The sequence below is a fragment of the Balaenoptera acutorostrata genome, chromosome 12 (assembly GCF_949987535.1).
Source record: "Balaenoptera acutorostrata chromosome 12, mBalAcu1.1, whole genome shotgun sequence".
Taxonomy (NCBI): Eukaryota; Metazoa; Chordata; class Mammalia; order Artiodactyla; family Balaenopteridae; genus Balaenoptera; species Balaenoptera acutorostrata.
In genome coordinates, this window is record NC_080075.1 from 696,143 (window position 1) to 718,837 (window position 22,695).

Sequence of the window (22,695 nt, forward strand, 5' to 3'; positions counted from 1 at the left end):
TGTAATACTGTTTACATTAGCATGTAAAAAAATGAAACACTTAGGTATACATCTAACAAAATAAGTACAAGAGCTACATGAGGAATATTACAAAACTCTGGTGAAGAAAATCAAAGACGAACCAAGTAGAGAGATGTCTCACGTACATGGGTAGAAAGACCCGGTACTGTCACAATGTTCTTCTCAACTTCTAGATTCAATGCAATCCTGATAAAAATCTCAGCAAGCTTTTCTGTGGATGTTGACAAACTGATTCTAAACTTTATATGGAGACGCAAAAGACCCGGAATAGCCAACTCAACACTGACAGAAAAGAACAAAGACTGACACTATCCGACTTCAAGACTTACTATAAAGCTACAGTACTGAAGACAGTGTGGGATTGGCGATAGGATATAAAAACAGATCAATGGAACATAATAGAGAGCCCAGAAATAGACCCACATAAATGTAGTCAACTGATCTTTGATGAAGGAGCAAAGGCACTACAATGGAGCAAAGACAGTCTCTTCAACAAATGGTGCCAGAACAACTGGACATCCACATGTAAAAAAAAAAATGAATCTAGACACACACCTAACACCCTTCACAAAAATTAAGTCAACATGAATCATAGATCTAAATGTAAAATGCAAAACTATACAACTCTTAGAAGATAGCACAGGAGAAAATCTAGATGACCTTGGGTTTGGTGATGACTTTTGGATACAGCATCAAAGACTGGTCCATGAAAGAAAGAACTGATAAGCTGGACTTCATTAAAATTAAAAATTTCTGCTCTGTGAAAGACGCTGTCAAGAGAATAAAAGGACAAGCCACAGACTCGTGAAAATATTTGCAAAAGACATATCTGATAAAGGACTATTATTCAAAATATACAAAGAACTCATAAAACTCAACAATAAGAAAACAAACAATTCGATTTAAAAATGGGCCAAATACCTTAACATACACCTCACTAAAGAAGACACACAGATGGCAAATAAGCACATGAAAAGATGCTCCACATGATATGTCATCAGGGAGATGCAAATTAACACAACAATGAGGTAACACTACATTCTATTAAAACGGTCAAAATCCAGAACAATGAAAAGACCAAATGCTGGTGAGGGTGTGGAGCAACAGGAACCCTCTTCACTGCTGGTGGGGATGCAGAATAGCGCAACCACTTTGGAAGACAGTCTGTGGTTTCTTACAAACCTAAACATACTCTTACCATACAATCCAGCAATCACACTCCTTGGCATTTACCCGATGGAGTTAAAAACTTACATCCACACAAAAAACCTGCACATGGATGTTCATAGCAACTAAACTTGGAAGCAACAAGATGTCCTTTAGTAGGTTAACGGATAGATAAACTGTGGTCTATCCAGACAATGGAATATTATTCGGTGCTAAAAAGAAATGAGCTATCAAGCCATGAAAAGCCAGGGAGGAACCTTAAATGCATATGATTAAGTGAAAGAAGCCAGTCTGAAAAGGCTATATAGATTGTGCGATTCCAACTATATGACATTCTGGAAAAGGCAAAACTATGGAGACAGTAAAAGGAACAGTGGTTGCCAGGAGTTGGGGGGAAGGAGGGCGGAACAGGTGGAGCACAAAGGTTTTTAGGGCGGTGGAACTGCTCTGTATACTACACACGTGCATACGTGTCATTACACATTTGCCCAAACCCACAGGATATGTAACCCCAAGGGTGAACAGTAATGTAAAAACTATGTGCTTTGGGGAATGCCAAGTGTCAGTGTGGGTTCAGCAGTTGTAACAATGTCCCACCTGGGCGGGTGTGGATAACAGGGCGGCTGCGCCTGTGCGGGGGCGCGGGCATCAGGAAATCCTGTACCTTCTGCATGAACACAACACTGCTCTACAAACGGAGTCTATTTAAAAAAATAGCTAAAAGTACCCCAGACTGATGAACGTGAACAGACTATAGCACTCACAAAATATAGGTGCAGTTCACACACGTACCGTGGAGAGGAAACAAAGTTGGACACGTGAGTAGGTTCTGCACGATCCGTTTATTGGAAGTTCAAGAACAGACATGCGCACCTACAGTGCTAGAAGACACGGAGGGGAGCTGGGCGCCGGGGTGCTGGCACCCCGCCATTTCCCCACTGGGTAGTGGTTATAGGACATATTCTTTCCGACCACCAAGCTGCATAATTTTGATCAGTACACCTGTCGGTACATTACACTATACTTAGATGAAAAGCTTGTTTTAAGGTCACAGTCTTTCCGGTGTGGACAAGCCACGGCACGCCCTGAATCCTGCCTGTGGCCCTGATGCACCTCTAAAGGGACGTTGCATTCTGAGGAAGCCAACACGAGGTGAAGAGTGTGAAGCACAGAAAACCAGAGAAGTGGGCACCAAGCCTGCGGGTGAGGAGGCCAGGAGGGGCCGCGCCTTCATCACTGCACTGAGGATCCAGGCTCACTGCGCGCCACCCAGGAGGCTCCGGTGACTGAGAAGCAGACACAGCTCCAAGTAAGGGACAGCTGCCCCCAAAGGAGCCCCGCCTCTTAGGCCGGGGAGCTTGTCGTCACCCGAGGGCCACGAGGGGCCAAGCTACGCCTCCCCCAGCTCAGCGGCATCCCCCGGGCATCCCCTAGGTGCCCGGCACCAGGAGGAAAGCATCCCTCACCACGGAAAGCTCAGCACCCACGCGCAGGGCAAGTGCAGCAAAATCCCAGCGCAGTGCAGCACGTGGGTCCCGAATCCAGTCACATCAAACTGCTCCGGCGAGGCCGGGACATGAGCAGACGCAAATCCGGGCCGTGACCCGAGGACGTGGCAGGACCAGATGCTCCTCTTCAGCTCACGCAGTTTCGGGGGGGAGGCCGGGCTCTGCAGGGGGCAGCCACACCCAGAACACCAGCAAGTGACTAACTTCCCGAGGTCGCGGAGGACGGGTTCCCGCCGCTCTGCTCTGCCTCTAACCCAGCTCTCGCCAGGGACACAACTTCGGTGAGGAGTGCTGAGCGCCGGGCAACACCGCAGAGCCGCCAGCACCAAATGCCGTGGTCCTGCAGCCAACACCTTCTCCCGCCATCCACGCATGACCGGGAGAGCGATGCCTGGATCCCCGTCAGGCCTCGGATTTGCGGTCGTATTTCACAACCCCGGGGCCGGTGCTTTCACAAGGACAAGGACAGGGGAGGCACCTGCTCTGCGGCCTCTTGGGAATGCGGAGAACCACCGCCCCCAAACCCTAACTACGCGAGACAGGGCGGGCCACGGTCACGAGGGGCAGCCTGGCACGACGCCAGCTGAGCGGACGGACGAGCAGGGAGCTCTGCGCTGGGCCGTCGCCGTCCAGGCCCCCACACCCTTCCAGGCCGGGCCGCGGCGTTGGCGTTGCAGGATCTGCCGGCCGTACCGTGCCGTCTCTGCCTCGTGCTCAACTCTCCTGTTTCAGGAGGGAAGCAGCCAGAGATGTGGAGCGTGACGGGGCCTGGCTGAGGGCCAGTGAGACTGTGGACAGACAGTGGGCAGGCTGGCCTGCACCCCGGGTCCCCAGCGCTGCCCGGTGCGGAGGAGCAAAGGGCCTCTTCCGGACACCACAACGCCCTGAGGGATGGCGGCGGGGCAGACAAGGTCTGGGCCAGTCTGGCAGCATCGAGGATTTTCTGGACAAAAGCTGCTTCCACGACATCGTTTCACTTTCAGACGCACGACAACTTCACCTATAGGCTCCTCCGCAAGCGCTCCTCTCGCGGGTCAGGGGCCTTCCCTGTGCCGCCTCCCCGTCCCCCCGTTTCCAAGCTCTGAGGGACACCGAAGGCCAGGGCCCAGCGGCAGAGCTCCCTTGGAAGTGGGTGGCCTTGGGGTGGTCCCGTGCGACCCTGAACACAGAGTGGTCATGGAAGGAGTGGACTGCCTTCCCGCCCAGGCTCAGTGGGCAACGCACTTGCAAAGGAGTCGGGCACCACCTAAAGGGGCCTTAACTGCATTTCTGATTAACTCACCGAACTCCCCAGTGTTGGTACGTGATTCCTACCGGGGGGAAAGCCGAGCTGCAAACAGATGGGGCTGTTAGGAAGCCCAGGCCTGAGGCTTTCCCTCCCTGACCTGCCAGGAGGCTGGAGTCTCTGTCCCCCCTTAAGTCCCCAGACACCAAAGCATGGCTAGCGGAGTGCACTGTCCTCAACACCAGGTCAAAGGTACGTCTCACACTCCGAAGGCCCGGCCCAAAACACCCGGAGAGTTCCCGCAGCGGCTCCTCTGGGGCCTGACAGCTTCCTAAACGCGCTGTGGGGCAGACCACACGCACGGAACCTGGACACGGGCCGGCTGCCTGCCCTCCCGGGGGCCTCCCTGCTCCTCCGCTCCTCTTACTTGCAACCAAGTGGCTTCCAAGAGACACCGAGGGGCAGACACCAGGATGGCCCTTCAGAAACGTGGCCACGCGGCCTGTCCGCTCAGCGCTGACGCCCACTCAGCCGGGCCACGGCCGCGGCCACCTTGCGCTGCCCCATCCCTGACAGTCCCTCACTGCCAGCCGCAGACTGAGCGCCGGTCACTCCGGTCCCAGAGAAAGGGGAAAATCCCAAAGGAAAGAGCTCACAAACCCCCTGCACCTTCTGCTGCAGACGCAGCACAAGACTCCCCCCGATGGCTCCGGGGTCCCAGGGGAGGCTCTGAAGGGACCGGCTGCTGGGCTGTCCCCTCCTTCCTGGTGTGCACCGCAGCTTAGCTCCAGACGCTGCTGGGGGCTGGGAGGGCTCCTCCAACCCCGCCTGACGCCGAGAGAAGGGGCTGGGTGGGGACAGACTTCAGAGCCCAACCTGCTCCGAGCCTCTGGGGGGTCGGTCCCCTTAGGAAAGCCGCCTCCTTGGAGGAGCCCGCAGGCTGCTGCCCAGCTGGAGGGTGGGGGTCCGGGAGCCGCCCAGCCCGAGCAGAATGCAGCACTGCCTGCTCCCTCAGGCTCACTTGCTTTGGTCACTAGGTCCCCGAGACTTCCAGCCCGGGAAGCATCCCAACTGCCCCTCAGGGCAGAGGACATGCAGTGGGTCTGGGTTGCCCACGACGGGCACGGCAGCCTTGACAGGAGGGCTGAGGGGCTCCACACCCCCGGGCAACCCTCTCCAAGACGCAGCCACCGGGACAATACAGGTACAGGCGACCCGTCCGCAGAGTCTCAGCTCCAGGCGGCGGGGGTTTGTGGAGGAGTCCCATCTCCCCCACCACGAGCATCCTGGGCCAACACAAAAAGTGATGCGCATCTGACAGAAGCAGGAAGCCAGCTAGGGTGGAAGCCAGAACTGGTTGAGTGCCTATTTTGAGGTTGGTTCCCTAAATGCCTTTGTTCACGGAAACCTATCAACTCCATTTTATCATCAAAAAAGAGACTCAGAGGTGAAGTAAATGTCCCCAAATCACCATATAAAAGTAGAAGTGTCACAATTCAATCCCTGTCTCACTCTAGAGTCCAAACCTCAAATACATTTGATTTCTATCCACCTACGTCTGTCTCCCAATCAGAAGAACATAGTTTGGGATTAATGCTAGGTTCATTCACAAAGGAGAGAATCCCCACATCGGGGACGGACGATTAAACACTCAGTGGTGTAAGAGGATCATGTGGAAGGATATTGTGGTGACACCAGCAGGAGGGAAGTCTGCCCAAGTCAGGACAGCTGGTGGTGTTTTAAAAGGGCTTTGCTGGGCTTCCCTGGTGGCGCAGTGGTTGAGAATCTGCCTGCCAGTGCAGGGGACGCGGGTTCGAGCCCTGGTCTGGGAAGATCCCACATGCCGCTGAGCAACTGGGCCCATGAGCCACAATTACTGAGCCTGCGCGTCTGGAGCCTGTGCTCCGCAACAAGAGAGGCCGCGATAGTGAGTGGCCCCCGCTTGCCACCACTAGAGAAAGCCCTCGTACAGAAACAAAGACCCAACACAGCCATAAATTTAAAAAAATAAATAAATAAAAAACAACTCTAAAAGGGCTTTGCCAACTCAAAGCATCCCTCCGGCCGTGCAGGGCTGGGCGGGTGGGAGGGTGTGAGATGGGGACCAGCAGGGAGCTGTCGCCGTGTCCACAGGTGCTGTGGCCTCTCCGAGGGGCCAGCGTAGTGATGGCGGGTCTCCAGTCTCCGCTGCAGGGCAGGTGCAGATGGCTCTGAGATGAGACACACGTGGGCTCCTAAGGCCACAGGGCTGAGGCCACACAGGTGATCCCAAGCGCAAGGTCCCTGCACCCAGCAGCCCCTGACCCCAGCCCCTCCCCGTCACGTGGAAGGCACTGCACACGCGGGCCTCTGGGGACAGCGGGGAGCCACCGGCTGACAGAGCAGGGACGCTGCACTGCCTCCTTTTGTCTTTTTACCTGCACATGCCCAGCTTTTTGGAGTGGGACTGCTAAGAAGTTATAAATTGTGCTTTTCATAGCTGCTTTACAAGAAGTAATTATCCACTCTCTTCTTCAATGAAACAAAGGCTTTGGTTTTAGAATGACTTTAATTAATGCAATTTTTTTTTTTTTTAAAGTTTTTTACTTGATTTTATTTATTTATTTATTTTTTATTTTTTGGCTGTGTTGGGTCTTCGGTTCGTGCGAGGGCTTTCTCCAGTTGCGGCAAGCGGGGGCCACTCTTCATCGCGGTGCGGGGACCGCTCTTCATCGCGGTGCGCGGGCCTTTCTCTATCGCGGCCCCTCCCGTCGCGGGGCACAGGCTCCAGACGCGCAGGCTCAGCAATTGTGGCTCACGGGCCCAGCTGCTCCGTGGCATGTGGGATCTTCCCAGACCAGGGCTCGAACCCGTGTCCCCTGCATTAGCAGGCAGATTCTCAACCACTGCGCCACCAGGGAAGCCCAATTAATGCAATTTTAACAGGACTGTTCAGAAGCTGACACCAAGGTAAAAACCTTGCTTTGATACACACGCTTCAAGCCTTTGTAAACCTCATCGATCCCATCACAGTGAAGGTTTTTAAAGGTAAGTTAGCACCCTCCATGGGCTTTAGACACCCCTGCTTTCCTTGCTGAGTCCAGAAGGGAACATATCCAAACAACAAAACATTCCCTGGAGGCAAAACCAAGCTGGCCCGGACCATGTGGTCACTTCAGGTGACGAAACGGAGGCTGTTAGAACCAGCATTCCAGGCAGGTGGAGGGAATCCCTCAGGCTGCCATGTGGGGCGGCGGGGATGCGGAGGCGGGAGGCGTCTGGAGAGGAGAGATGAGAAAGAACAGGTGCTTGGGCGAGGGGGCTGCGCCCTAACCTAAGGCGGGGGGGGTGGAGTGGGCGCTGGTGAAACGCTTGTGTGAACACAGTGGGGAACACACGGGGGAGTCAAAGGACGGTCTTCACCGGGAATCACACCCAGGGGCCTCCAGCCCTCCAGGTTAATCCACAGACTGAGAGAAAGCAAGCCCTGGAAGAGCAGCCTGAGGGACGCGTGGCCCAGCAGCTCCCACACCTCCGCTCCCCAAAACGGGCTCAAAGGTCAGGTCCCGGGGAGCCCTGAGGACCGCCCCCCTCGACAGCGCTGCCCGCACAGCCCAGGGCGCCGGGACCGCCCCCCACCGGGACGCAAAGTGGCAGCAGCGCCCACCACAGGACGAGTCTCAGAGAGCCATCCCGAGTTCTCACTGTTCCCACGAGGGCGGCTTTAATGTTTCTTTTGAAATACCGAACACTGACCGCCTCCTGATCAGACACCCTGCACACCTCCTGGGTGACTCGCACAGCCCGTCACTCTCAGAAGCTGTCCCTGGACTTGCTATTCCTGCCTCTCCCACGCGAAGTCAGGCTCCCCGGATACAGCACAGCTCCCGGTGGGATGAGCAGGCAGGTGCCCCTCTGCCCCCTGTCCAGTGGGCTCTGGTCTTCGCCCTGGAGTCGAGAGTCCCAGCAGAGGCCCGCACGCGGAGCCGGAGGCCTTCACCAGAGATGCTGGCTGCTCCGGCTCTGCATGTGTCCGCTGGGTGAGCCTCCCGCCACCAAGGCTGGGAGCGGGGCCCTGTGTCTGTCCCTGTCCCTGTCAGCCCCTAACGGGTCTGTCTCCTTCAAGGCCTCGATCGACCCTGGGGGTGGCTGGGTCCCTGCTCTTGATCTTGAGTGAGAGCACAGAGCACCAGGGCCCAGGGTCTCTCTCAGGGTGGGCTGGGCAGAGGGGCGAGCGCGAGGGGCTCTGTCCGCCTGGCCTCACACTCTGCAGCCTGCGTTCCAGCCTCAGGAGGAGAGGGAGCGAGGGAGGGGGAGGCCTGACCCTGCGTCCAGGGAACCTGCAGGGCCAGATGACAGCTGGAATTAGCATCAGAACACCTTGCTGAAAGGAAGAGGGAAGAGTGGAATCCCTGAATGAAAACAGATCATTCGTCGTCGTCAGGCTGAACAATGGAACAAGACATAAATAGCAGCTGCGACAGCCTGCACAGAACAGGCCAATTGTGCTCAAAATGGAGCGCAGGTACTCACAGCCCCGCGGACAGCTTGGCACCACAGCCAAGCTCTGCTCTGAGCAGAGGAGAGAATCACAGTGAGCTGGACGTGCACTCCAAGGTCAAGATCTGAGCTGGAACCCAGTTCTGTGCTGACAACCGCGTGTGCAGAGAGACTGACAGAGCCACAGGACACGAGGACGGAGCAGGGCCAGGCCCGTGCCAGCCTCGGGCAAGCGGCGCAGCCTCTTAGCGCTGTGCTCTGCTCGGGAGCCACCGACCAAAGCCACCGCGCTGGCCAGGCACGGTAATAACCACTTGCACGAGTTCTCTCACAACGCGAGATCCTGATGGGAACTCGGAACTAACAAGCTAACGCCGCCGCCGCCGGAAGGATCTGGGAGGGGTCGAAGGAGGGAGGGGACGCCAGCCCAGAATAAGCTCTGCCAACCTCCCAGAAACCCTCACGCTGGAATCCATCTTGGATGAGAGATGTGTGTGCCACCAGGAAGGGCCCTGAGTCAGACCAGATACAGGCCGAGAAAGATGACCAGCCAAAGACAGCCCGGGAACAAACCCGATCACCGTGGAGCCCGAGACTGCGAGCCGCGTGGCTGAGCAGTCCTCCTGGGTTCCCTGACCTGCTGCTCTCCTCCCGGGCGCCCCTTCCCCATGAAGTCTCCTGCTTCGTCAGCACGTGTGTCTCCTCGGACAGTTCATTTCCGAGTGTTAGACAGGAGCCCACTCTCGGGCCCTGGAAGGGGTCCCCCTTCCTACAACAGCTTCAACATCGGGAAGACAGGCTCCCACGTCTCCCCGGGGACCCTGGCGGGCAGTCATGAAGGTAATTAATCAATCGATGACGTAACTCGTTACTGCCATCGGGGAGAAGCAGGTGTTCCAGAGTTCCAGGCGCCCCTGCCCTCCCAGCCCTGGAGTGGGAGGAGGTGAGGAAGCCGGGAAGGAGGCACGTTCACAAGGCCTGAGGCTGCCACCTCTGTCCTCCACGCTGCACCCCCGAGGCCGGCAGGCCAGAAACCAGGCCCCTCCACATCTCACCCGCACCCCAGGACGAGCGCACAGGAAATACTACTGGTTTGTCTAAGCGGGTCCCGTGGCCTCACTGGCCACCTCAAGTGGCCCAAGCACACGCATCCACCTCCTGTGCTCTCCAAGAGGGCGTGACGGGCTGGCCTCTGGGCCCAGCTCCCACTCCCAGGACCCGACAGGGGGCTCTGCCACAGTCTCCCCAGCAAGACCCCTCCCAGGGCCTGTGAGCTCTGGGCACACAGTGACTCCGGCAACGAGGGTCCTGCTCCCGTAACCTGCAGGCACCTGTCGGGCTGGGTGCCCGCTCCTTCCACCCGGCAGACCCTCAGCGAGGAGAAACCACTGCTCTCCCCACGGGGAGGCACAGGAGGGCCGGGATTCCCGCTGGCCAAGCGCCATGCCCACGTTCCCTGCGGGGGCTGCGGTGGGAGGCCGGCGCGCTGGAACCCACTTACCTTGCTGAAGGTCAGGCAGTCCTTGTCCTGGTCTCTGTCCTTCATCTCGAAATCATAGAGTGCTTTGCCCTGGGGCGGGGACTGGGGCAGGGGCCGCACGCCCTGGACGTAGCTGGCGGGCAGGAGGCCGTGGTACCAGCGCTCGTCCACCCGGTGCCGCAAGACCATGACGTCCCCCTCGCTGAACCTGAGGTCCCCGGGCTCCTTCCCCTCGCAGCTGTGCAGGGCTTTGCTGGGGGACGGCTGGGGAAGGCTCTGGAAGCAGAACACAGCGGTTACTCAGCAGCTGCCCAACCGGCCCGCCTGGCACCTGGCCTGAGGGGCCCCCAAGTCTGAAAGCCCAGGTTGGGGAGATACCTCAAGGGAGCAGCCCCCCATTCCAGGAACACGGGGCCAGGCCCTGCGGGACAGGGGGTCTGCAGAGGGTCCCGCGACAAGCCCCAGACCTCCACGCGGGCTGCCACACTCCACAATGGAAGGATGCCGAGGAGGGCGCTGGGAAACTTTCATCCGAGGCGCAGAGAGAGATGGGACCCCTCGCCGGAAGGAAATGCAATCCCCCCGCCCGGGCTCTGGCTCCAGATACCCTGGGTGCTATTTCTATCCGCCAGATTTCCAACAACTACTATCCCACAGCGTCCCTTCCCTGAACCTCCACGGCAACTCAGAACGTGCGTCCAGGGGCTTTTCGAGCGGAGGAGACAGACTTGCAGGACCGTGCTGCACCCTCCCATGTCACTGCCTCACAGCCAGGGGCACGGGCTCGAGGTCCACAAGGGACCCCCAGGGCTGGGAGCTGTAACGAGGGGTTCCGGCCGTCACGGACCCCTGCCCCCCGCCCGCCATGGCTCCCAGCTTCCTGAGGCCACGGCAGCCTCGCCCACAAGTACAATTTCAAGAGCCTGAGACAGGATCCTCTTCAGGTCATGGGATGACCCCACCCTCCTGTCAAAGGTCAGCCAACCCACCCACCTGTCTGACCTGCCATCCGGCCACAAGCAGAGCCCTGGGCTCCCTGATCTTCAGCAACGAGGGGTCCGGGTTTCTCTCCCCCTTCTCTGCAGCAGCCAAGTTCCGCTCAACTGAGCAGCCTTGCCAAAGGTAAGCTGCCCGCCAGGAAAAGCACACGGACCCTCACCTCGTCCCTGTGTCCACACCCAACGGCTCCCCAGCAGAGGCCGTGTTTCCTCCCCAGGGCTGCCCGGCCAGGATCCCTTTGCTGCTTGAATCCACCTACACAGAGGCACGAAGCCCGAAGCCGCTGCATACAAGAGGCTCTCCGAGGAGACGCAACAGCGCGCAGACCGGTCTCTGCGCCGATGCCTCCGCAACACCCGGGACGGCAGTGGAGAGAGGACCCGCGGCAGAGGGACGCTTGGCCACCACCAGCCAGGGCCACAGCAGCACCACAGGGCTTTCCTGGAAGAACCCAAGGGGGAAAAGCCACAGCCAGCTCTGTGCTGGGGCACGACGGGCGAGCTCAGGGAGAGCCATGGCCAGGAGAGAAAGGCAGCCACGCGACTCCACGGCCAGGGGGCAGCGAGCCCTGCCGTTGGCGCTCCATCAGGACACTCGGTCCCCCCCACCGCCCCCCCCATCTGGCAACACCTGGAGACATTTCTGGTTGTCATACTGGGAGGTGGGTGCTCAGGATGGGCCCACCCAGAGCTCCTGGCTGAGTGTCCGTCCGAACCCCGCCCCGCCCCTGAGGTTAAATTTCCCAAAAGAAAGGAGCTTCCTCATCCTACGTGAACTTTCAGTCCTTCACAACTAGAAGCCTTTGTTTTCGCAGTGGGCGTGTTTCACCGGTGACTCTGGAGAAGCTGGGACACCCATCAAGGTGAGAGGTGTCGGGGGACCTCCTGCCGCCCTGGAGCGTGGGCTCGGCGAGCGCACACCCCCCATCCTTTCACATCCCCCCCCCCCCAAGGGCCACGCTCGAGAGCTGCTCTCTCACAGCCACAGATGGAGGCCAGCTGGGAATCGTCCCCACTGGGGAATAAATGAGAGCAGAAGGGCCGGACCCACCCTCCCCGCCTGCGGGCCCTGCGCCCGCCACGCCCTCCCACGCCCCCCCCCCCCACGCCGTCCCGTGCAGGGGACGCTGAACTTCCCCTCGGGCCTGCCCACCACCCCACCAGCCCCGATACAGAGGCCGCGGGCATGCACGGAGGGTCAGCGGAGGAGCACCGAGGTGCCGCCCCGGCTCCGGCCCGCGTGGCCCGCACTCCGGACGTTCAGGGGGGCTTTGTCCTCCGCCGATTCTGCAGAGCGGGCACGGCCCCCAGAGCCGGTCTGCGTGCGGGCCCCGGCCTCCTGGGCCGGCCTCTACCAGCCTCTAGGCTGGCTGTGACCTCAAAGATCTGCGCTTCCAACTTCCCTCCCACGAGGTGACTCGGGTCAACCCAACTGCAGGCTCCACACCCCTGCCTGGCCCTGCGCGCCTCACCCCCGCCGCTGAGGGCGCGCTTCTGCTGCCCCCGCGCCCGCCTTTCCCTCAGCCGCAAGCGCGGCTGCCCCCGCCGCCGAGGACCCTCCGGGGACCCGCGCGCCCCGCTTCCACCCCACCGCCCGGCCCTCCCCTCTCCTGCCTCGTACCTGGGCCCCGCGCTCTCCCCCTCCTGGGGTCCGCAGGGCGCCCTCCGCCCACCGTGGTGCCCCCGCTAAACCAGGGGCTCCGGAACAGGGCGCAGCGCTTGCCCGGCCGCCCCGGGCGCTCCTGAGACACGCTGAGGAGAGGCGGGTGAGAGAGCGGCCAACGACAGATGTGTCCTGGCAACCGCTGGGAGCCGCGCGCCTTTGGATCTGGGAAACGCCGGGCCGAGCCTGGGGTGAGCGGAGGAGAGGCGCCAGTCACCTCCCGGGCAGGGGCAGGAGCGGGCCTCTGCCTCAGCCTCAGGCAGCCGCCCTGACCCCGAGGTCAGAGCGCGGGGCCGGGAGCCAGCAGGCAACCTCACCGGCTCCGGCCGGCCGGCTGAGGCAACCACGCCCCGCCTGCTCCCGCCGGCCAACCAGGAGGCCGCGAGAGAGCGAGGAGGCGGGAGCAGGACGGGCAGCGCGGGAGACACCCCTCACTAACCCCCGCCCCAGACCGCCGAGACCAGCCTCTGCTGGAGCAAACGGAGAGGGCGGAAGCCTCTCTCAGACTCGGGCTGCGCTCCCGGGAGGGAAGAATAAGAGACGCCGCTAGAGGGGCAGCTGCCCCTGGACCGACCTCCCAGCCCGGCACTGCTCAGAGCCGGTGGCTCTCGGCACCTCCGGCCTCTCATCTTCAGAGACCTTGATGACGTGAGCTGATGAGTCCCCGATGAGGGCCCAGGGCAGGCGGACGCTCTGACAGGGGAAGACTCCACAGACGTCACGGCAGCAGCCAGAGGAGCCCTGAGAGCGGCCCCTGGCCCAGGCCGAGGACGTCCACGGGGTCTCTGCAGCCGGTCCCTCTAAGGCCTCACCGCGCACTCCCCTCGGAGGAACCGCGAGTCCAACACTGCCATGGAGCCCCCCTCTGGAGGCTTGAGACGTTCAGGAAACAAAATACAATAAAAGGGAAATGAAAGGGAAACGCAACTGGGATGCCTACAGGATAATTAACACAGCCACCCCGTGGGGCGTTCGTGATAATTAAGACAGATGCCGTCAATCTCACGGCTCACGACTCGGACGTGGAGGAGCTACGGGATCTCACGCGTGCACAGCAGCCCCAGCTCTGTCTTTCACTGGGATCGACATGTAGGCGGGCTTTACAGACGCCCTGCTTGCACCAGGCTGCCCACGAGGCTCCCGAGGGGGCTGCCCGGGACCGGGTCTCACTGCCCAACCCCCCAGCAAGTTGCGGTGAAGAGTGTGGACAAGGAACTCACTCAGCCTTTAGACCCTAAGGACGCACCGGTTCTCCTCCCACGCTGCTCCCCGGGCGGCACGTGTTACCAGTGGAGGCCGCGGGACTATCTGCCCCCAGGACAGATACCACGTGCTTTCGTTTGCTGTTGCATCCCTGACCCTGGCCTGGTACAGATCACACGCTCAAAACACCTACCGAACGGATAACCCTGTGGGCTGCCAAGCCAATCCCCGGACTAGGGCCTGGCTGAGGGCCTCGGGCTGGAAGGACTTTTCCCAGGATGGGAGATCCAGGATGCATGCAGCTCTAAATCCTGTTGTTAACACCGGCCGGGCCCAGAGGACCCGAGGAAATCCCAGTGATCATTCAAAGAGGAGCCAGGCTGAGCGAAGGCTTGGAGATGGAGACCCAGGGCCTGGCCTCCTGGGGGAGACAGCCGGGTGAGGTCCCTGGAGCGTGAGCGGGCCACAGGGGGAGAGCGCCCAGCCCCAACCAACCAAGCGTCACGGGATCTGAGAAGGCAGCAGAGACAGCCAGTTGTCCCCCGGGTCCACCTGATCCTCCTGTCGGGGAGAACGTTCCAAGTTTCAACTGGGGCCAAGCTCACCAGCTAAGAACCTTACCTCCCAGCCTTGCTCGCAAGGAGCCTTGGCCACACGTCAAAATTCCAGTCAATGGAGACAAGCGAGAGGGACTTGTGCCAATTCTGGGCTGTGTTGTGTTTGGTAATGACATTTTTTTTTTTTGAGTCTTTATCGAATTTGTTACAACATTGCTTCTCCTTTTTTTTATGTTTTGGTTTTCTGGCTGCGAGGCATGTGGGAGCTTAGCTCCCCGACCAGGGATCGAACCCGAACCCCTCGCGTTGGAAGGTGAAGTCCCAACCACTAGACACCAGGGAAGTCCCCTGTAATGCCATTTAGAAGGAAATTCCAATTCCTGTCCCTCCGCTCCTGTGGCTTGAACAGCATGGTGGGGGTGGGCGGGGGCAGCTTTCCCCACCAAGATTACACTCCATGCAAAGGAGGGACGGCCCCGGGTCCTCAGATGACGCTGGGGAGCAGAGCCTGGATGTCACGGGAAAAAAGGAAACTTCATACTGATTGAGCCGCCATGTTTTGGGATCTTCTCATCAGCAGCTCAGCCTGTATCCTGGCTAATCCGAGGGATCTGAGGTGCGATTTACGATTTCTATGCTCATAAGCGGTTTTCAAGCCAAAGCGTTTACTCTGACATCGCCGTGGAGGTTGTCCCATGTATACTTTCCTTCTAACACAGATGCTCTCAGATTTACAATTACCTGAAAAGGCATGTGTTAATAATGTATTTAACCAGAACATCCCTGTTTGTCTCCCAGTTTACAAATTTCACCTGTAATGAAACCGTCACTATATCACACTCCAGCTGGGAGGTCCCTGGGTTTCACCTTTATTGTTGGTTAAATTTTGAGTTCCTTCTTCCCTTTTTCTTATTAAAAGCTACCCTTGGATCCTGGCTCTTTCTTTGATCCTTTCGTGCTGTTGGTTTCTTCCTTCCTTGTGTTTGGACGCTCGCTTCTCCGAGAATTTATGGAATAGCACACTGCACCAGGTCCCGCACCAGGCTCTGTGCTGCAGGGAGTAAAACATCCCCCACCCAGAAGGTCACGGAAACATACGACTGAGACAAGTGCACAATGTGTCCCCACGCAGGTGGGCGGAGGGCCCACCAAGGGCTGCCCTGTGATGTGACCACGAGGGCAGAAGCTGCCTTTAGCTGAGTTTCATGTTTCAGCGAGATTAAGGAGGCTTAAAGAGCCAACGTACCTTTCTTTTTCTTCTTCACCTTTTTTCTTCCTATTCCCAGACTCAGGCAAAGGCTGTCTCTCAAGTGTCTGCTCCACTCTCTGGGGGGCAGATTCCCCCATGCTCCTGCTGTTCTGCTGGAAGGTGGTGAACTGTCAGGGGAGGTGGGATCCGACGGGGACCCCTGGGCCTGGCGGAGTCGCCCCGCGGCTACGGGCATGAACGGGGCTGTACGGGCAGAGCCACCGCTGCGCCAGGTCAGGGGTGTGGCTCGCGCGAGCTCTGCTCCAGTGAGCTGATACAACCCGATAACAAAACCATCCTGTCGTAAGAAGAAAAAAGCCTCTTCGAATAGCACCCTCCTCTTCGCAGAATTTATGCTTCAGCACTCAATTCACCCTTCCGAGGGCGCGAGGCCCGTGTCTAAGCCACCGCGGAAGTCTGGCTGGAAAGAGACAAGGGCTCAAAACCCAGTCCCGCGGAGTCACAGGTCGCAGTGAAGGGGGAGAGCGACTCGGGACCGCCCTTAGAAAACGCAGCTCCTGACAGAAGTGGCTCCGTCTCCATTTGGGGGGATGTTTACGGCCCACATTCGTGGAGATGCTGGGAGTGAAGGTAACTGTGCCGGACAGTGGGGGCACTCACACTGGACAGTCCGCACGTGGCCGGGCTCGGGCTCACGCTGACGAGGCTCCCCGGGGACACTGCTGGCGGGGCCACGGTCGCCTTCATTCCGTAACACGGAAAGGTCCACCACTCAGTGCGCGCCCTTAGGGCCCGGCCCGATCCCAAGTCCACTGAGGCCCGCGGGCGTCAAAGTGCCGGCAGCTCCCGACAACACGGCTGTGTCCCTGGGCACTGGCTTTTCAAAGTTCCCACAGGACCAGAGAACGCCTGCCGCATTGTGGCCGACACGACTTCACAACGCTCTGTGTCGACTGCAAGCTCCCTGTTTCTGGTCTGTCTTGGTGGCAATCTCCGCGTTTCCGGTCTGTCTTGGCGGTGGTGGCCGCTTTCCGATCTGTGTCCGCAGCATCTCCCCGTTTCCGGTCTTGGTGGCGGTTGCTGCTTTCCGGTCTGTGTCCGCCGCAGTCTCCGCGTTTCCGGTCAGTGTGCGCGCTGGTGGAGTCGCAGTGGGAGAAGCCTCCCAGGCGCCCTCGTGCCGCAGTCTCTGGGGCGGGAGGAGGGGCGGCCTCAGATCCTGGCGGCCGGGGCAGTCGGGGCTCAGCTCCTCCCCATGAGGGCCCCTCGGAGCCTCCACATGGAGGAGCGCGGAGATGTCCCTGAGCAGCCTGACAGCGGGCGCCCGCCTGCGCTCCCGCCCCCGACCAAGGGGATGTGAAGAGGCGCCTGGTGTCGCGTGGGCGCCAGCCGGAGGGCGGAGGAGACACGCAGATCCAGGAGCGGCGCAAGGCAGGCCGCCCACGCGGGAAGCGAGGCAGAGACGGGCGGGGCGGGCTGGGTTCGCTCCAGCCTCGCGGACCCGGTCCCCGAAGTGCACCGGACGTGCCCTGCTCCCCCGCCCCTCGAGGGATGACCCGACCCAGGACGACCTCCAAGCCGGCCCTGTGTTCGTGTTACATTCCCACGCGGGAGCGCCGACAGCCTGGTTCCTCGCCCAGGAGCCCCTGCTCCCCACGCACCGTCGTCACAGGTCCCGGCGGCAGACCCTGGGCCGGTGCTGGGCTTTGCTTCCCACCCACCCGCATGGGGAGGGGTGCTCTGTAACGCCCGGTTCACAACGAAAATCACAGTTCTTCTGACAAGTATGGAAGGGTGAGGTAGAAGGTCAAGGGGAGCAGCGGCCAGCTTCAGAGCCCGAGTCTCCCCTCATCCCGGGGCAGCAGGGCGCCCAGCCACGTGCGGAGCAGGCTCTCCGCTCAGCCCTGGCTCACCCACCAGAGGTCATCAAATCCATCCTCCCGCATTTCCCAGGAACACCAAGAGGCTAAAACTGGTGGTACGTAAGGAGTTTTTTGTCTCTTAATGGAGAAGCCTCTAGGGAAAAGATTCGTAGAGGATGCTAAGGCAAACAAGTGTTCCAGGAGCCTGGACGTGGTCCTAGAAAAGGCAGACGCTTCTAAGTACAGAAGATGGCCAATAAGGAGCCCACCTCTCCACCAGAAATACAGGTCAGATGGGTGCAGTGAGGACATCCCCTGCCTAGCACTTGCACACGGCCCGCTCTATATCGCCTCGGATGGAAGTCAGATCAGAAAAGTCTAACCCTCGTGTGACACCCTCTCTCCCCTGCTTTGCTTCCAGAGGACCCCCTTTATCCTGACTCACAGTCACTGTCACCCCTTCGTTGTCAGGACCGGCCGCTTCCTCCTGAGTACCCGGGCTGCACCCCTTACAACCCACCGGGTCCTCACAGCAGCCCTGTGAGGCTGGCCTTTGTTACTGATGCTCTGCAGGCAGGAAGCTGGGGCACAGTGCAGTTCGGTAACTCGCCCGGGGCCCAGACGTGGTGAGGGCGCTAGGCGGTCTGCCTCCCAAGCCCAGGGCACACCCGCCACTCACGCTGCTCCTGAGAGCAATGCGACCGCTTATCTAGCTGCTACCCCGAGCCACGCACGCCAGGTAACCTGATTACTGCTCACAGGAACCCTTTGAAGTGGGAGTCATAACTACCACTTTTTAAGTGAGAAAAGTTAAGAGGCAAGTCAGCTCCAGGATGTCATGGGGCTGGTTAAGAGGGGGCCAGCTCTTAGCTCTTCACCACCACCCACACCGGAGAGAGGGGGGCCCCCAACAGAGCCCTGATCCTTCTCTGTTTAGTGTGGAAGGAAAAGGAAAGGTGGATCGTTGACCATTAGGCTGGAAGGATCCAGACCTGTGTTTGCATTTATCCAGTTTAGAGAAGAATTGCTCATTTTTCCACTTTCTGGGAAGACACGCCCAAACTGCAGGCTGACTGTGAGAAGCTCCTAGTCATATTTTGGACAGTGGTTACCAAAGGAGAGTGTGACGGAGTCCCCTGGAGGGGTCTATTTGGTGGCATGCATGCCCAGGTGCTCCCCGTGGGGGATGAGGGGCTCCCCCCCCCAGCCCCAGGACTGTTCTGGCCTCGATCCAGGGATGCTCAGCCAGTCATATGTCCGACACGTTCCACCCAGCCTCCTGCGGGAAGTCCACTCACCAGAGCCTGCATTATGGGGTCAGCGGGGCCTTGCACTAGGATCTCCAACCACCTTGGAAGAAGGCCTGGGTGTCAGGAAGGAAAGCAAAGGCTTCCCATCAGCATCTGTCCTTTTTTCAGGAAGGGAACTAGGGGTAGATGGTTCCTTTTAGGCCCTTATTTCAGCCCACACTAACCACCACATTATCTTTAAATACTTTTTAAAACATCATTGTTTCAATGCTACCAAAAAAAAAAAAAAAGAGTAATACAGGAAGGTAAGGGAAAAATAAGGTATTTGTAAATATCCAGGTTAAAAAAAAAAATAAGTTTCCTTAGGAATCCAGCTCTGAGGGCCAGAAGGGAGACCCGCGTTAGAGCAGATCCCAGGCCCTGGAGGAGTTTGGGGGTGGCTGTGCATCAACATGTTTAAGGGCCTGGCTCTGCCACATCCCAGCCACCTGTGCCTCCGTCTCCTCATGTGCAAAATGGGCATCTTAAAGCGCCTCTCTCCCAGGGATCTCGTGAGCCTAAACGAGGGGACATCCCTCTGTTGCTCACACAAGTGCCTGGAAGCAGCAAGTCCGATGCGTGGTTCCATGTTGGTGTCAGAAAGCGAGATGTGACGTGTCCTCCAAACTTGTCCATGTCACACGACACACAACGTATACACAGGCGAGCTCTGTGGAAACAAAGACCTTAGCCGGTAAATCTGATGAGGACAATTTTTTTTTTCTTTCTTTTTTTTTTGGCCATGCTGCATGGCATGTGGGATCTTAGTTCCCTGACCGGGGATCGGACCCCGTGCCCCCTGCAGTAGAAGCGTGGTATCTTAACCACTGGACCATCAGGGAACTCCCCGACATATCTTTTGGTATTACGTGGCAGCATCAGTTACAAGACGGAAAGGGGGAAACTTCCTGGTGCAGCTTTGCTCCAAACATATTCTGAGTGCTAGAGAGCCAGCCGGCTACGTGCTGTCGTGCCCATGGGAAGTCCCTTCTCGCCTTCACGCTCCCGTGTGACTTTAGAGTGAAAGTGGGTAGACCCTGGGCGCCAGTGCCCATTCCTGCGGCGCACCTGCCAGGAAGCAGACGCAGGGGAGGTGGCCGCTCCAGCCAGCCAGGCTCGGCTACACTCGCGGCCCAGGGCCCACTGCCGCGCAGCGCTCCCACGCGGATGGGGCAGGTGAGCAAGGCTGCACTTGCCTTCTGCTGGCTGCCATGCCAAGGCCTGGCTTCACCGTTCCTTCCCCCATGAGAATAGCTCAAAGGAACCCAGCGGTTTCCGATCATTTATTATGCATGGCAGGAAATGCTTCCAAACGTTCGTGAGGACACGATTAACATCCCACGTAAATTCAAGAGCGTGGTATTTCTCGCCGCGGCCTGCTGACCCTGGGATGCTGTGAGACCCGCTGAGCAGAGAGGCGGATGCTCCCACCTCCTGCCTGGCTGATTAAAGCAGGTCCTGCGCACCTCGGGTGGCCAGCCCGCTTAGCGCTGCAGGGAGAGCTGGGAAAGGCACCCCAGCACCAGTGGAGGCACACGCCTCCCTCCAGCAGGGGCTGAGCCGAGGGAGCCTGGGCCCTGTGCGCGGGGGCGGGCTGCTGGTGGGCTGGCTCTGCCTCCCTCGCACACAGTCTTGGGAGCGGGTAGGGCTCAGCGGCGCCGTCAAGGACTTCGTGCTGCACCTGCTAGAAGAGCTGCCCTTCGTCCAGGCTGAGCTGCAGGCGCAGAGGAGCCGGCTCGGCCTTCACAACACCTGCCGCAAGACCGGACTCGGCGCTGTAGGGCGTGCACTCCTGTGAGACAGGGACAGCATGGCACGGGGGACACGGCAGGTAACTGGCTGTCCCCACCCCGAGCCCAGAGAGGCCACGGGGGCCAGAGCGGGCAGGACGCAGGCAGGCCGAGGGGGGCTCCAGGCCGCAGCCCTCTTGGTAAAGAGCCTCTGCTGCCGCTGTTTACAGTCAGCCTCGGCCAAAACACAGGCCAGACCAGAGCGCTCGGAGGGTCCGCAGACATCACACCATCTTCTCACTGCAGCTGGAGGGAAAGTCACCGTCCTGGACCCGCTGCCGCCCCACAGGCACCCACAGCTCAGTGTGGACGGGCTCAGCCCCAGTCCTGCCCGGGCCCAGATGGCCACGAGGCCGCAGGGAGGGCCTGGGAGCCGCAGTCCCTCCCAGAGTCTTAACAAAAGACTCTTAAGAACTGTTGTTCATATTCATTCACCTGCTGAGTGTACACTGGCACCTAACATGTACCAGACGCAGTTCTAGGAACTGCTTACACGTCAGAAACAAAACAGAAAACATCTCTGCCCCGTGGGAACACACATTTCAGAAGGGGAGAGAAATATACAAAATAAGCCTTTAGTACCTGCGGCACATTGAAGACAGTGAGCCTTGTGGACCGAGCATGCCAGCAAGAGGATCGGAGAGCCAGCGCGCACGGGCTTCACAGTTTAAGTCGGAGGGAGAGACCTTGGAGGGGCTGGGGGAGACCCTGGAGAGGCCGGGGGAGAACTTGGAGGGGCCGGGGGAGACCCTGGAGGGGTGTGAAGTCTGCAGCTTCTGGGGACACACTCCAGGCGGGGAGGATGGGCCGCAGGCCTGGTGAGGCCCCGCCTTTGAGAAGTCCTCTTTTCACACTCAAGTCGATTTCCTTTTTTCTTTTCTTTTTTTTTAAAAAAAAACTTTGGAATTTAAAAAATATATTTATTTATTTATTCTGCCTGCGCTGGGTCTTAGTTACGACACGCAGGATCTTTAGTTGCAGCATGCAGACTTCTTAGCTGTGGTATGCGGGCTTTAGGTCCCTGACCAGGGACTGAACCCGGGCCCCCTGTGTTGGGAGCGTGGAGTCTTACCCACTGGACCACCAGGGAAGTCCCTCAAGTCTGTTTCTTTAAGAAGCAAAAGGGCAGAGAGAAAAGGGGAGGAAGAGGCAGGAGCAGCTGGGTGGCTTTGACTGATGTCAAATTTGGGCTCCCGTGATGGCCAATTCCTGGCCCTTGCTCGGCCCAGCACCCCAGGGGGGCGGGAGGAGGGTGCGTGCTCAGTATGGAGAGATCTCAGCGTCATGATTCCCGATGCTTAGGGCAGCGGAGCTCCAGGCGTACAGCATGGCCTTTTGGTTTATCTTCTGTCATCTTGGAAAGAGCACCTTCCTGTGCTCAAGAGAAAAGCTGAGGAGTCCTTTGTAGATTCTGGTCCAAAGTCAACCACAGACACTGTGAAGATTCCAAATCCCTGGCTTTTCGCATGGGCTTGGGCCACGAGCTGACCCTCAGCACCACCTGTACTCAGCGCATTTATCGGGGCTCCCATGATAAATACTGCCCAAGTTGCTAGTGACTGGCGATGAGGGACTCAAAGACCCTTCCAGAGGGTTCCCAGCCCCAACACAGAGCCTGTACACACACACACACACACACACACACACACACACACACACACAGAGCTCTTGAGGGGGTTGGGGCGGTGGCATCTGTTGTGCATCTGTGTGCAGATCTGAAGTATCCACCTTGTTCCATCCATCACCCACCCACTTCGTGGCTACTCCTCTGTGCAGGTACTGCGTGAGGAACCGAGCGTGTAACAGTGGCAGGGCGGACACAGGCGCCCTCTCACAAAGTCTGTGATGAAGATGGAACATTTATTTATATGATAACACACAGAGCTTACAGGACTTGAAAAATCTACAGGATGAAAGTCTTGATACTTCTGAGATAACGCCAAGATGAGAAAATGAACAACAAAAGTAAGGAAAGAGACAGAGACATGGCACAAGGAGGAGTTTGCCGTTTCTCTTTAGTTTTACAATAACATTTGAAATCAAACCCACACCGAGCTGGGCAGGCTGACCGCACACATTCCAATGTGACAGAAGCTGGGCAGAGGATGCTTTCCAGCACTTTCCATCAGGGAAACTCCACAGCCCGGAGCGGGAGGAGACAAGACAGTTGGTACAGGCCACATGCAGCTCATCACGTACTCGCTTTGAAAATCTTTTAACCATTGCTTCCTCCGGATGAAATTAAA

At 58.5% G+C, this 22,695-nt stretch overlaps 1 protein-coding gene across 2 annotated transcripts in view; it reads right to left on the reverse strand.

The window, feature by feature from the left end:
- The window catches only part of SH3RF3 (SH3 domain containing ring finger 3), a 215,760-nt gene that overhangs the window by 105,244 nt on the left and 87,821 nt on the right, over positions 1 to 22,695 (reverse strand). Inside the window, exon 2 of one of the 2 annotated variants that reach the window (XM_057558592.1) lies at positions 9,902 to 10,156. The exons of the other annotated variant lie outside the window; for it this stretch is intronic. Coding sequence (XP_057414575.1) covers positions 9,902 to 10,156 — 255 coding nt within the window. The remainder of the gene's footprint in view (positions 1 to 9,901; positions 10,157 to 22,695) is intronic. 2 annotated transcript variants of the gene reach the window in all.